General features: G+C 34.2%; 1 protein-coding gene across 6 annotated transcripts in view; it reads left to right on the top strand.

Annotated features, from left to right (window-relative positions):
* The window catches only part of IFNE (interferon epsilon), a 79,771-nt gene that overhangs the window by 22,685 nt on the left and 41,512 nt on the right, over nucleotides 1-15,574 (top strand). For 2 of the 6 annotated variants that reach the window (XM_039880716.1, XM_039880715.1), the window contains exon 1: nucleotides 5,996-6,056. The exons of 3 other annotated variants lie outside the window; for them this stretch is intronic. In XM_039880716.1, coding sequence (XP_039736650.1) covers nucleotides 5,998-6,056 — 59 coding nt within the window. In that variant the 5' untranslated portion in view covers nucleotides 5,996-5,997. Of the gene's footprint in view, nucleotides 1-5,841; nucleotides 5,916-5,995; nucleotides 6,057-15,574 lie in introns of those variants that run through there. One more of the 6 variants, XR_005656790.1, reaches the window with a different exon arrangement.

Here is a 15,574-nt window from a genome sequence, read left to right on the forward strand (position 1 = left end):
ATTGGGGGTTGGGTGATGGGGTTGTCCATGGCCATGAAATCCAAGGTATAATAATTCATACCCAAATAAAGTTATGACCCTGTTGTAAAATAAACATTTTAATTTAACAAAGGACATATTTTTAAGGGCTTGATTAAGGACTAAAATATTTAGGAAAAAATGCTAGTTTTCAACCCAAGCCAATGGTCTTATAATAACACAGACTGCATTGTGAAAGCTATATATGATCTTCAAATGGATAATTCAATCATGACCTTAAATAACTGGAATTTAAAAAATAATTGCATTAGATGAAGTTCTAGGAATATGCAGTTTAAGATGGGTCTAAGGGGGCAAACTAAGAGTTCATACTTTGTGGGTATGGAATATTCTAAAGTCGAGTTCAATTTTTAGTCCATGGAAAAATATGTTAAGCAGGAAAAGATTCATCCTTAGCCTCTAAAATTGATTTTAAATGTGGCACATACACTGTTTTTCTTCTTAAGCTTAATTTCCTTTAAAGGCTCAATATAGTTCAAGAAGTTTTCATAACAGGCTGTATATTGCCTTCTAACAAAGATCTACCACAGCCTTCCTTCAGAACCTTTCAACCACGTAAAGCAAATGAACTATTCCAGTGCAACAAGGTACAATTTAGTATTCAAGGAACATCAATCTTCAAGTAAATCAATGCCACATATTCTTTAAATTGAAGTTCCAGATGGTTGCTTTAGACTAGGATTAACTCAAGATCTCTCTAATCAGGAGTCTACATTTTTAAAATATTTGCCCTCTTCCAGAGTTCCCTATCTCAATGAAAGTTACCTCTGCTCATCCAGGAGCACAAACCAGGAAACTGGTTTTTTTTTTTTTTTTTAATTGGTTCTTCCAATCCTTAGGCCCTCAAGTTCTCAACCAAGTTTTCTCTGCCTCCCCAATTTATCTTGAATCTGTATATTTTTCTCTTCTAATCCAAGCTGCAACCATCTCTGCCTGGATAGCGGTGTTGGCTTCCAGCTGATCTCTGTGCACTCATTCTGGCCCCTCCTGCCCCTTTACCAGCATGACCTCGTCAAACACAAGTCTTGTCATGTTGCTTCCTTATGGCCCTTGGGCAGCTTCCCATTGATCTTGGTAAAAACATTTGGATAAAAACCCAAATATCTCAACAAATACTGATTAACCTTTCTGCTAAAAGCCTTTTATCACATCGTGTCCTGAGGGTGCAGAAATAAATGAAACTTGCCCCTTACCCTCAAGGAGCTCCCCAGTCTAGCAGAACAGTGCTTGATTAGTTAACTTATTCACTCATATTCACTGAAATCCTATAATTTTCCAGCACATGGTGCCAGAAGGAACGTAGGTGTCAGTTGACTTTATTGTGCCTTTAGTGCAATGAGTGGCATGAACAAACATGACCTACTTACTGCCATAATGATCATATTGATCTGATCAGCCTAAATCCAGAGCACATAGTCTTAATCATTATGCTTATGTCAGTGATCTTTCTACAATAATACTGCCTAGCAAACAACTATTAAAAAAACCAGAGGAGTTCAGCAGGAAGTGTTCATTTGCTTTCACATTGAGGTGGTCAGCTAAGCAGCTCTATTAATTTTGGTTGGGCTTGCTCACATGTAAGGGTTGGCTGGCTGTTGGCTGATCGAGGGTGCCTTGCCTGGGATGACCAGGGAGATTTTGCTCTGCTACATGCAAATTATTATTTAGTAGAGTAGCTTGGGTATGTTCTCATAGTGATGACAAGGCTCAAGAGAAAGCAGGCAAGCCCAGTCTCAGAAGTGCTTTTTAAGCTCTGCATTCATCAGATCTTGCTAAGATCACAAACTGACTAAAGCAAATTATGTAGCTAACTCTAGAGTCAGAATGGATATGCAGTTACATGACCAGGATGTGGATACAGGGAGAATTAAGGCTATAATTGTAATCCATCACAATACTATGTTTTCTCTTATTATAGTTTATGCCTAACTTGATCCATAGGACTAACCAAATTAAGTGGAAATATATAATGTGTTAAAGGTTTGCCCCTACCCCAATGCCCAACTTAGAAATCCAGTATGGGCAGAGGCCCTGTCTTCAGCACAATGCTTGGCATGTAATAGATGCCCAACAAATGTTAAACTAATAGAATTATTATAGATTGCTGACCTTGTGCTATTTACTTTAGATTATTAAACTTTCTCAGTCTCAGCTTAATCATTTGTAAATAGGGAATAATAATACCTATAACTGTTTTGAGGGTTAAATAGGGGTAGGGAATGTAAAAGTACATACTATTTACTCAAAAAAGAAAGTTGCTTCTCCCTTCTTCCCCTCCACCTCCACCTTCTGTCCTCACTGAGTTTATATAAATTTGAGAAAATAGCAAATAGCTTGATCTTGGCCTATGTTAGGCAAAAAGTTGTAGGATGGAGATACCCCAGTTTAAAATATCTTCATCTTCTACTAACTAAAAACTAATTTTATATAATACTCATCTCCTAAAAAATTTAGGTCCCCTCGAAGGGTTAAGTCTGTTAACCATTTGCAGTTTGTCTTAAATTCCTATAACAAGGGGATAGATTTCTTCTTTCTCATCTCTAAGCGGTCTCCAACCTTTTTGGCATCAGAGACTGGTGCTTCTATGAGAATCTAATGCCTAATGATCTGAGATGGAGCTAAGGCGATGATGATAGCGCTGGGGAGAGGCTGCAGATGCAGATGGAACTTCACTCGCTCACCTGCTATGTGGCCCAGTTCCTAAAAGGCCACAGACAGGTACCAACCAGTCTGCAGCCCAGGGGTTAGGGATCTCTGTATAGTATAGAGAACATATGCAAAGAGGAAAAGGCAGTTCAGAATGGGTAGAGGAGTGTGATTTGGGGAAATGGGGCTCTTTGAGGGTGAATAAGCCTGGTACCACCGTGTTATGTGTATGTGTGGTTAGGGAGTTTTGGACAGGAAGAGAGGAGTATGAGGTCTTCCAACAAGAAAGACGGACTAGTGGGAAGGGCAAGAAATAAAATCTTAACCCTTTCTCCAGTTCCTCGTTGCTTTAGTGGTTGCAGCTTGGTTATTGTTTCTGATGCCTAATATAGATGTTCAGTTGTGCTTTATTAATATTCCTAAACTAAAATATATATAATTTTTATTTAGATATATATGTTTATATATAGTTTTATTATATTCGCTTTATATATAGTTATATGTATTTATATAATTATATATATAATTTTCTCCTTTCTCTCTTGCAGACCCCTAAATGTAGGGCAGACACACATCTGGCTTCTATCAGTTAGGGAGTAGCTTTAAGCACATCCTGTCAAATTGTCTGTTCCCAAAAGCAATACCAACACATTCAGTGAATGTTATTTTTTCCCCACAGTTATGTTCTTGATTGGACCACAAATTTTTCCATAATACTGTACTTGAAAAATAGGACATTCTAGCTCTTTATACATAATCAGCCCCACTACTCCCAGCCTTTTTTAGAAAACTTTTTTTGTTTTTTTTTAATGAAGCATTAAGTAGATTGTATGCCAGCTCTGGAAAAACACATTGAGTATTAGTTACACCATTTTTTTAGTTGCTGTGATTAAGTTGTTTTCATTCTTTATGTCTGTGTACTAATTAGGGTTGGTATAGCTAACTACCTCCTCTCCCCCACATGTCTTGGGACATGCTGGATTTGCTGCCAGAATAATTTTAAATCAATTATTCACAAAATGAAATCATATTATTCAGTTAACATGAATTTAAAGTTAAAATAATTTGAAAAATTCTAGACTTTGAACTTTCTTTTGTTAATTACACTGCTAAAGATTTGAGACATAACAAAAAATTTTTTAATTCTTTTAGAAAAAAATTATAAATAGGCCCTGCATTTTCTTCAGGGCATTTTATTGACAATATTTTTCAAAGTTTAATATTTACTGCTAAAGGCTATAACCAGGTTTTCACAATATTTTTTATGTTTTCTAGTTGTAACATAATTCATGGTTAGGCTGTACTTTTGCAAGAAATTTGTTCAAGTTGTATGTAGTGAGGAGGTACATTTTACCAGTGACCTGAAAGAAGCTAACTACATCAGAGAATACATAAAGAAAGGACCCAAGTTTCAACAACTACAGCTTCTCTAATAGGGGAAGGGCATGGTCTTCTTCTGCACTTTTAAATTATGTTGAGAAATAATTTGATAACTTACAAAGTAAGTTTCTTCCTTTTTTATATATATGTATATGCAAGTATACAGGAAGAGGAAAGCAGTGCATGAGTTGATCGTATTATCTCTTCCATTTAAGTGATTCTCTTATAAAACAGCTCATATGACTTCTTATCTGCTACATCTGGGTGGTAAATCAGGCCATTGTTAGCATTCAGTTTTCTTTTGTGTGTGCAAAATGAATCTGAAAAAGAAATCACAAGAAATTATTGTTTCGAAATATGTAGTGTGTACCTTCTAAAATGATACAACTTATAGCTGCCTCAATTACAAATATTAGGAATATTTTTAAATGATATTTGGAGAAGAGTTTGATTCAATGAAATCTTTTCTCAATGATGTATTTTGTTACTTAACCTGTCTTGTATTTGCCATTAATTTTGATCCAGTGTTCTGTACTTGATGAACCAAAAATTCCTAAATACCTTGATATTAACAGATCATGTTAGCAAATTGAACTGTATTCTAGGAAGTCAGTACAATACCTGTTCCACCAGTCACCTTGCCCCCAGGACAAGATTTTACAGGATCTTGTGCAATAGAACCCTCATAACCTCCTGCCCTCCCACAAGAAACATACCACATACTGTACATGTATAATTGAATGACTATGTGTGTATATACCTAGTTAGGAAACATGAACTTTTGTTTCTGGCTAATGCATTTGATAATTTAGTCATGTTTAAGAGCATATGCTTCTTTGTTATTTGTACTTTGGTAGTAGTATGTAACTAAATGTTTTATCTTTATAGGTATATCTTAGGTTCATTTTTCATAAATGATATTTATTAGTACTTTTATTAAAAACATATAGAAGAAAACAAAAATAATTTATAACTAATTATTTTTAAAATAATAAACCATTATTTAAAATAATAAATCACTCATGTGTTCTTCAAGAAAAAATATATACATATGCCCCATGATATCTGTGTATATGCACACTTTTTCACTTACACAAAAGTTTTTATATATAGTGCCATTATTCTTATGCCTTGGTCTTTTGTAAGGATGACAAAATACTTTATTGTAAGACTATCATAATTTCTGGTCATAATTTAGCCAATATCAATCATATTGATATACATTCAGGTTATTTTGAGTTCTTTGGCTATTAAAAACAGTGTTCCAGTGAACATCCTTGGATTTATAAGTTAGTGGTGCTTTTATAAAGATGCTTAGGGAGTAAATTCCTCACTGGGAATTATTGGCTCAAAGGAGCACTACTTTTAAGAGCATGTAAAGCAAGGAACTACACACTACAGAGTGACAGTTTGTTATTGTTTAAGTATATCTGAGTGGCAGAAATTGACCAATAGAATTATTAGAGTAAAATAAAACTACTTAGAGTCATTGGGATTTGTGGTGGTAAATATGGTGGTAATAACCTCTAATTAACTCTCATCATCTTTGGATTTACTGATTTAAAATTTTTGTTAAAATTTTTTTCCTGTCATTTCACAAGCAGTCAGTAAACATTCTCAGGGTTCATTTTAGATCAAAGACCATGAAAAAAGGAACTAGCCACAACCTTCCTGTGCTTAACTACATCTTCCAAATTGGATGCTCTAAGAATACTGTTAAAAGGTTCAGAAATAAGCTTGCATTTTTAATTAATGAGTGTGTTTTCCCTCCCTCAGGTGGAAGGGGAGATTTTGGAAAAGTAAAACACCGAAGAAACATGGTATTGCCCCCCCATAACTTGGAACTGGAGAGGAGGCAAGATGCTGGCATAGCTGTTGAACTGAGAACCTGCTATGCCAACATATTGCCATCTCTCTTGTCTGACAGCAGCCATGGCCACCTGCATGCCGCCCCTCCATGTATCGCTATGGATGTGTGCCCTTCCTTGGATGTGAGTTTCCATGACATTTTGTCCTCACCTCACTGACCTCTTTCCCACCATGCTCTGAGTCACTTCATTTTGGCCACACTGGCCTTTCCAGCTATTCCTTGAACACATCCACAATGTTCCTGCCTCCTGCCTGTGTCTTTCTCCTCATTTGGTCTCAGTAAAGACATCACCTCCTCAGAGAAGCCTCCCTTGACCACACTATCTAAAATAACTGTCACATCCCCCAGTCACCCTTCACATCTGTACCCTGCTTTATTTTTTCAAAATGTTAGTCACTACCTGAAACACGCTTGTATGCTTATTTAGTATATTTATCTCTCTCATTAGAATGTCAGCTTCTTGAGGGTTAGGGACCTTGTTTGTCTTGTTCAGTATCCCCAGGGCCTCACACATAGTAGACCCTCAATATGTGTTTTTGAAAATCCACCCTGATTGTTGTGTGGAAGAGAGATGTCAATAATTACATTTTTCCCATTATAAATGGCTTTGGTGAAATCCTGACTCACAAGAAACAGAGAAAGAAACTGATGTTTAGTTCTGGGCCTTCAAACTGAACTCTTTAAAGAAGAGTTCTTATGTGTGTACACACACACACACACACACACACACACACACACCCATTGGAAAAATCATGGGCTTCACCATAAAACCTGTGTTTGAATTTCACCACTGGTGTTGCCTATCTGGGTGTTCTTAGACAAATCATTTAACTTTTGAGCCAAAGGTTTCTCAATTGTAAAATGAGGATAATACTAACTCCTCAGGATTCTTGAGACAAAGAAATAAGATGTTTTAGCCAGATATTTCTTTAAGTATAAAAACATAGTGTCTATAAAATCCTTGACATGTGTATAGTAGTAGACGCCTAACAAATTTTAATTAAATTTAATTAAAAGTTAATTTTTCTTCAGTCGTAAACAAGTAATCTGACATGAAGTATGTGGAACTACTATGCCAGAACTATATAGCACATGTGGAATTCTTTGTTGAGACAGAGACCTTGAGAGGCCAAGGAGTTAATTATTCAGTATCTCATATTCTTTTCATCTCCTAGTTCTCACTCCACTTTCCTTTTTTTTTTTTCTGTAGTTACTCATTGTCTGTAGATCTCTTTTAAAAGCAGCTTTCACAGATTCACTTTACAGTGTAAAAATAGTTAATAAACTATTTGATGTTCATGTTTTTAAGCATTGAAGCTTTAAGAAAAAGTTTTGCTTTAATAAACTAAATTTTATTTTAATTTTGATGCTTTTTCAAGAAACAAAATAACAGTCACTGCTCTTGATTCATTATTTATTATTACTGATGGTATTATAACTATAACATTCAGGCAGTGTTATGGTACCTTATGTCATGCCCCTTTGACTATATTAATCTGAGCTGTTAATTTAATAAACATATGTAGCACAAAAGTATGTTAATTTTAGTCCACAACTTTTATAAACATTCTGTTTATAACTGAGGTTGTTTAGAGACAGCATGTAAAACTCAATATGATAAGTACCTGAAGCAATATGCTACTTTTCTAATCTGAAGTATCAACAGATTTATTGTCTCAATCAGAATGGTTTGTGTATTCATCACTTTTTTGTTTCTTTCAATTATTGAAGTTATCAACCAGAAACAAATACACAGAACACCAGCCCTGGATGGTCATTACATAAGCTAATATTGCTCATGAAGACTTTTAAGGATCCACACAGTAGCTATAGCTGAAAATTGAGTTCCACATCACCTTATTGGTTCTCTGTCTTCTAGTAAAAATAACTGGTGCAGAATCAATAGGCCAGGACATAAAGCTTGTTATAAGAACTGTTATCTAATACTTCTTTTAACCTATGACTTTGTTCTAAAAACTTATTTCATGAGCCTGTTTGGGCTTCTTTTGCCTTTTTGTACGCTCATCTACATCAATTGATGGAATATATTCACTGCCTCTTGACTTCAGTACGGTTGATGAACTGGACCCCTAATGAGAATGAATACTGAGCTCGCTTAGATTAGTCCTCCATGTCTTAATGTGTTTTACTGTAATCTGCTAAATATCTGAATCTTCTTTTTTTATTCCAAATGATTATAGGGAGTGGGGCTGGTTAAGGGGTGGGAAACAAAACTTAGGACATACTAACATCAAAATGAGAGACTAAGAAAATATTCTAAAGTATCCAATAACTGTTCTGTCAGTGGTTTTCAAACGTAAGTGTTGCATTATCAGTCACCTGGAGAGCTTGTTTAAAAAATGCAGATTCCAAACCACCTCTGAGACGTTTTGATTTAATAAGACTTGACTGAGACTCAAGAATATTCACTTTTAATAAATACCTATTTTGATGCAGTTTCACAATATTCTACACTCTGAAAATACTTGTTTTAGTCAAGTCAGAGGGCAAGTTTTTAAAAATCTTTTACAATTCCCAGTATGGAACTTAGGCATGCTCTTGAAAGCAGCCTGCTTTCCCACTACATCTGTGCTTATGGAAAACTGGAGCAGCGTTTTGTAATTGTGCTTTATACTCTGAGGTTTCTTATATAAACAGCCCATATAACTACACACAGGAGCACCATAGGCTGCCCATGTGCTTCTGCAGAGTTGTTTTTCACTTCAATCATCTTTTCTCCACTGGTTCATATTACAGTTCCCAAGATATTTTCTTTTCTTTTCTGATTGACTTGATATTGACCCAAATCCTTTACTTCTAAATATACATCCTTCTCTAGGACTTCTGTCAAATTGTAAATGATATATGAGCTCTTTGAGGCTAGAGACTAGGTCTAATTATGCAGAAGGGGAATTTTTAACACTTTTAGGACTCCTACGGTGGTAAAATGTAAATTGTAATCTAAAAGATCACATTTTAATTAATCTATTAAGGTTAGAGATTTGCGGATTTTTTTTAAATTGGGACATCTTTTCTTTGTGAGACAGTATAGTGTATTAGAAAGAGCTTCAGAATGAAATGAAAAAATATCTAAGCTCTAGTCCCAGTCTTGTCACCTTCTAACTCTGTACATGACTTTGGGCAGATCATTTAATGTTTCCTTATTTGTAAGTGGGGAATAATAATAGGAGAGACTATATGATATAATAGAAAGAAAATAGAGGAAGCAAAATACAACTGTGGGAATTAAGCATGTAGGCAAACTAGAAGGTAATCTACAGAAAGAAAATAGTTGGAGACTTTTAGTAGTAATTATATTTAAATTTTTTTCAACGCTTTATTGCTTTGTGGTGTAATTGTATAATTTAAATACAAATTTAAATTTAAATGAGAAAAAATAATGATTTCTGGGTAAAGGCAGAACTTTGTTCTCATCCAGCTTGAACCACTTATTGCTAACTAATTCCAGTCAAAAGAGAAGAAATATGATATTTTAGTTAGTTTTATCTTGAGAAAAGGTCCAGCTTCTCTTTTGCTGTTTAAAAAGTTAAAAATAGCTTAGAGGCCTTCAAATAATGATGATAATGAGTCTTTGACTCATATACTTCTTTCTAGCTCATTGGCTTATTATGAGATTCAAATTAGATAAGATATATGAAACTGCTTTGAAAATGATAAGCTATATAAAGTCCTAAGATATTGTTTATACACCCATTCCGATCCTTCCTGTATTCCTTCACCCCTACAAGTTTGCCTTTGAAATAATTTAATAAAATTAAAATATTTTATTCTACACCTGACTATAAAGTTTTAACTCGTAAGGTTCTAATTATTTGCCATTATATTTGTAGCAGTTAGACTGACAGAATGTATGGTTGGCCCATCTTCTTTCAACTGTGCTCATCTAGGAATACAGAAGCAGAAAGTCAAGAAGCCTGGAACATCCACTACAATGGATGATAATGATATTCCATCAACATGTGCCTCAAAACCACATTTAAACCAAAGAACTACTTTTTCACTGAAATGTAGATGATGTTTTGATTCCCATATAAATATTTTATGTATTTAATGTGTCTTAGAAAATGCACGTTAGAGTTTCTTTTTAAAAATAAATTTGTTTTAGTGTTTTAACAGTCAATTAATTTAAATGAAATGTTAATAAATTTATGGTAAGTGAATATGACAAAAATTATGAAATTGCTGCCTTAATAGACTGAGAAATAGGAGTTTAAAGGAGCAAGAACCTGCTGCAGAGTAGGAAGGGAAAGTTTTGTGGAATATGTTAAATGTTTCCTAAAGTTTCATCAATGCATGGTTCAAATTGAGAAGTTTGTACAGCACATTCTACTTGGATGAAGAAAGTTTTAGTTTTAAGTGAGGATTAATGGACTTTATCCATGCATTGCATATATGGTCATATATTTAATTGCTGTTAAGAATTACTAATATTTCCCAGTATCTTTGTATTTTATGTCTTTGAAAGCAAAGCCAAGTTGGTAAATGATAAGAACATCCATTTATAGGTTCATTAGCCAATCTGAGTAAGTATGTGAGGATAGGCGTATGTTCTTTTTTGGAGATAAGTGTGTCCTCAGTGCCCAATTATGGGATTTTCCTTTGACAGAACCTGCACATAATCTGTACATATGCAACAAAAGCAGATATTCTTTCTTAAAGTCTTAGAAACGTTCAAAGTCTCAACTTATATCAAAATGGCAGTGGGAGCATTTGTCTTACAATGTCTATGAAATACCAGCAGTAAAGCAAATTAGAAAAATGTCAGCAAAGGTAATTTGCCAAATTTGGAATTCAAAATCAAGAAGCCCAAAAAGATCTGTACTGAGAAGCATCATCAAGCAGGCATGAGGAAACAAAACTAGGAGAGCAATACAGGAAGATGATGTAATTGGCCACCTTCATAGTTTGCATACTTTGGAAATATGTTTTATCCAATTACTTAACTTTGCAGAAAAATGAGTGATTTGACTTGCAGATTCCAAATTAATTATCTGGCCATTGAAAGAATTTACAGACGAGCAATAATGGAATTTGTATAGCCAAAAATCATCTCTGCCAGGTTCTCACCTGCCTTTATACTTGCACACTTTTCTTGATTCCTACAACTGTATGAAGGACCCATGTACTAGAATTTGGAGACAAGTCGTAAAAAATTAAGTTGGGTCTGTTGCTGAATTGTGGCTGCGGAGGTGGGAGGAGGTGGGAGGGGGAGTGAGGAAGGGAGAGCAGGAAAGAGAAGGTTATCTTGAGAAAGATCAAGTGTACAACATAGTGGTTAGACATTTATATAATTTACAAAATGATCCCCTGAATTAGTCTAGTACCCATCTAGCACTATACCTAGTTATTACAATATTATTGACCATATTCCCTATGCTGTACTTCACATCCCTGTGACTGTTTTGTAACTACCAATTTGTGCTTAATCCCTTTACCATTTTCACCCAGTCCCCCAACCCTCATCCCATCTGGCAGTCACTAGTTTTCTGTATCTGAGTCTGATTTCATTTTGTTTGTTTATTTATTTTGTTCCTTAGATTCCACATGTAAGTGAAATCATATGGTTTTTGTCTTTCTCTGTTTGACTTATTTCACTTAACATAATAACCTCTGGGTCCATCCAGGTTGTTGCAAATGATATATTTCATTTTTTGATGGCTGAGTAATATTCCATTGTGTGCATGTACCATATCGTCTTTATCCAATCGTCTACTGATGGGCAGTTAGGTTGCTTCCACATCTTGGCTATTGTAAATAGTGCTGCAATGAACATAGGGGTATATATATCTTTTTGAGTTAGTGTTTTGGTTTTCTTTGGATAAATACCCAGAAGTGCAATTGCTGTGTTATATGTTCTATTTTTAATTTTTTTGAGGAACCTCCAAACTTTCCCATAGTGGCTATACCAATCTGCATTCCCACCAACAGTGCACAAAGGTTCGCTTTTCTCCACATCCTCACCAACACTTATTTTTTGATTATTGATGATAGTCATTCTGACAGGTGTGAGGTGAGGTCTGATTGTGGTTTTAATTTGCATTTTTCTGATGATTAGTGATGTCAAGCACCTTTTCATATGTCTGTTGTCCATCTGTATGTCCTCTTTGGAGAAATGCATATCCAGGTCCTCTGCCCATTTTTAATTGGATCATCTGGGATTTTTTTGGTGTTCAGTTGTATGAGTTCTTTATAAATTTTGGAGATAAACCCCTTATCTGATATATCATTGGCAAATATCTTCTCTCAAACAGTTGGTCGTCTTTTTGTTTTGTTGATGGTTTCCTTTGCTATACAAAAACTTTTTAGTTTGATGTAGTGCCATTTGCTTGTTTTTTTTCCTTTTGTTTCCCTTTGCCCAGGAAGATATATCAGAAAAAATATTACTCAGAGCAATATAAGAGAGTTTACTGCCTGTTTTCTTCTAGCAATTTTATGGTCTCAGATCTAACATTTAAGTCTTTAGTCGATTTTGAGTTTATTCTTGTAAATAGTGTAAGAAGGTAGTCCAGTTTCATTTTTTTTTGCATGTGTATGTCCAGTTTTCCCAACACCATTTATTGAAGAGACTGTCTTTACCCCATTGTATATTCTTGCCTCCTTTGTCATATATTAAATGAGCATATAGTTGTGGATTTATTTCTGGTCTCTCTCTTCAGTTCCATCGATCTATATGTCTGTTTTTATGCCAGTACCATGCTGTTTTGATTACTATAGCCTTGTTGTGTAGTTTGATATGAGATAGTGATATCTCCAACTTTGTTCTTCTTTCTCAGGATTGCTGTGGCTATTCAGGATCTTTTATGGTTCCATATAAATTTTTAGATTATCTGTTCTAGTTCTCTGGAAAATGTCATTGGTATTCTGATAGCGATTGCATTGAATCTATAGATTGCTTTAGGTAGTATGGACATTGTAATGATGTTGATTCTTCCTATTCATGAGCACAATATATGCTTCTGTTTATTTGTATCTTCTTGAATTTATTTTTTCAATGATTTATAATTTTCCAAGTACAGATGTTTTACCTCCTTGGTTAAATTTATTTCTAGGTATTTTATTGTTTTTGATGTAATTATAAAGGAGATATTTTTCTTAATTTCTCTTTCTGATAGTTCATTTTTGGTGTGTAAAAATGCAACTGATATCTGAATATTAATTTTGTATCTTGCTGCTTTACTGATAGTTCTGACAGTCCTTTGGTGGAATCTTTAGAATTCTCTACATATAGTATCATGTCATCTGCAAATAATGAGTTTTACTTATTCTTTTCCAATTTGGATGCCTTTTTTTTTTTCTTGTCTGATTGCTGTGGTTAGGACTTCCAATACTATGTTGAATAAAAGTGGTGAAAGTGGACATACTTGTCTTTTCCTGATCTTAACGAAAATGCTTTTACCTTTTTCTCATTGAGTATGTTAGCTGTGGATTTGTCATATATGGCCTTTATTAATGTTGAGATATGTTCCCTCTATTCCCACTTTGCTGAGAGTTTTTATCATAAATGGATGCTGGATTTGTCAAGTGCTTTTTCTGCATCTATTGATAATCATGTGATTTTTTTCATTTTATTAATGTGGTATATCACATTGATTGATTTGTGGATAGTGAACCAACTTTGCATCCGAGGAATTAATTCCAGTTGATCATGGTGTATGATTTTTTTAAGGTATTGCTGAATTTGGCTTGCTAATATTTTGTTGAAGATTTTTGCATCTATGTTAATTAGGGATATCGGGCTGTAATTTTCTTTTATTGTAATGTATTTGTCTGGTTTTGGAATAAGGATAATGGTGGCCTTGGAAAATGAGTTTGGGAGGCTTCCCTTCTCTTGAATTTTTGGAATAGTTTGAGAAGAATAGGCATTAATTCTTCTTTGACAGTTTTGTAAAATTCACCTGTGAAGATATCCAGTCCAGGACTTTTGTTTGTTGGGAGTGTTTTGATTATCTATTCAGTTTCATTAGTAGTAATCAGTTGGTTCAGATTTTTTGTTTCTGTTTTTGGGAGATCGTATGTTTCTAGGAATGTATCCATTTCTTCCAGATTGCCCAGTTTGTTGGCATATAATTGTTCATAGTGTTTTCTTATAATCCTTTGTATTTCTGTGGTATCAGTTGTTACTTCTCTTTCATTTCTGATTTCATTTATTTGAGTCCTCTCTTTTTTTCTTGATGAGTCTGGTTAAAGGTTTATCAGTTTTGTTTATCTTTTTTAAGAACCAGCTCTTAGTTTCATTAACAATTACTTTAAATGTAAATGGATTAAATGGTCCAATCAAATGATAGGATGGCTGAAGGAATAAGAAAACAACAAGACCTGTACATATGCTGCCCATGAGAGACTCACTTCAGATCAAAAGATACACACGGATGAAGTAAAGGAATGGAAAAAGATATTTTATGAAAATGAAAACAAAGACAAATAGCTGGGGTAGCAATACTTATACCAGACAAAATAGACTTTAAATAAAAGCTATAACAGGAGACAAAGAAGGACCCAATAATTTCACTTCTGGGTATTTATCCAAAGAAACCCAAAACACTACTTCGAAGGGGCATGTGAATCCATATATGTTCATTGCAGCATTATTTATAATATCCAAGATATAGAGGCAAACTGGGTGCCCATCAGTGTATGATTAGATAAAGAAGAGGTATACATATATACAATGGAATATACAATGGAATATTACTCAGCCAAAAAAAGAATGAAATCTTGCCATCTGCAACAACATGGATGGACCGATAGGGTATTGTGCTGAATGGAGTAAATCAGAAAGAAAAGAGAAAATGCCATATACTTTCATGTACATGTGGAATCTAAAGACAAAATAAAGAAAACAGAAACAAATTCATAGATATAGAGAATAGTTTGATGGTAGACAGATAGAAGGGGAGTTAGCAGGCGGTGAAATAGGGGAAGGGTTAAGAAGTAAAAATTGGTAGTTACAAAATAGTTATGGGGATGAAAAGTATAGCATAAGGAATATAGTAAAAAATATTGTAATAACTGTATGCTCTCAAATGGATACTAGGTTAATCAGGGTGATCACTTCATAAGTTATATAAATGTCTAATCACTATGTTGTACACCTGAAACTAATATATTGTATGCTAACCGTAATTGAAAAATTTTTAATTAATTCAAAAAAGAAAATTTAAAAAATGAGTGGAGCATGTAGTTGGATATTTTCCTAAATTTAATGCATTCAAAATTATTATATAGTGCTTATGATTATGTTGAATTATATGACTCTTTGCATCATTACCTTCACTGAATATAAAAGCTCTATCAGTTTTTTGAAAATTATAGAATGCTTTACCCAACTTCCTATGTAATGGCCTAGGTTCTTTTCCAGGTTTTTAGTCATCATTTAATATTTATTAAGTACGTATCATATACCAGATACATAATCAAAACCCTCCTATGTCTTGACAGTATAAGAAGGTAAAGTTTAATATGATAGGAGAGTACTTTTTTGTGTGTGGAAGCATAACAAGGGAACCTAATTTAGACAGGAAATGGTGAAGGACAATCATTCCAAGAAAGAGGTATTTTAAGTTTAGTCAGATCCTCCTATAAGTGATTTGTTAGGGGAGAATACATGCCTTACTTCTT

Source organism: Pteropus medius, unplaced genomic scaffold (genome assembly GCF_902729225.1).
Source record: "Pteropus medius unplaced genomic scaffold, Ma_sr-lr_union100, whole genome shotgun sequence".
Taxonomy (NCBI): Eukaryota; Metazoa; Chordata; class Mammalia; order Chiroptera; family Pteropodidae; genus Pteropus; species Pteropus medius.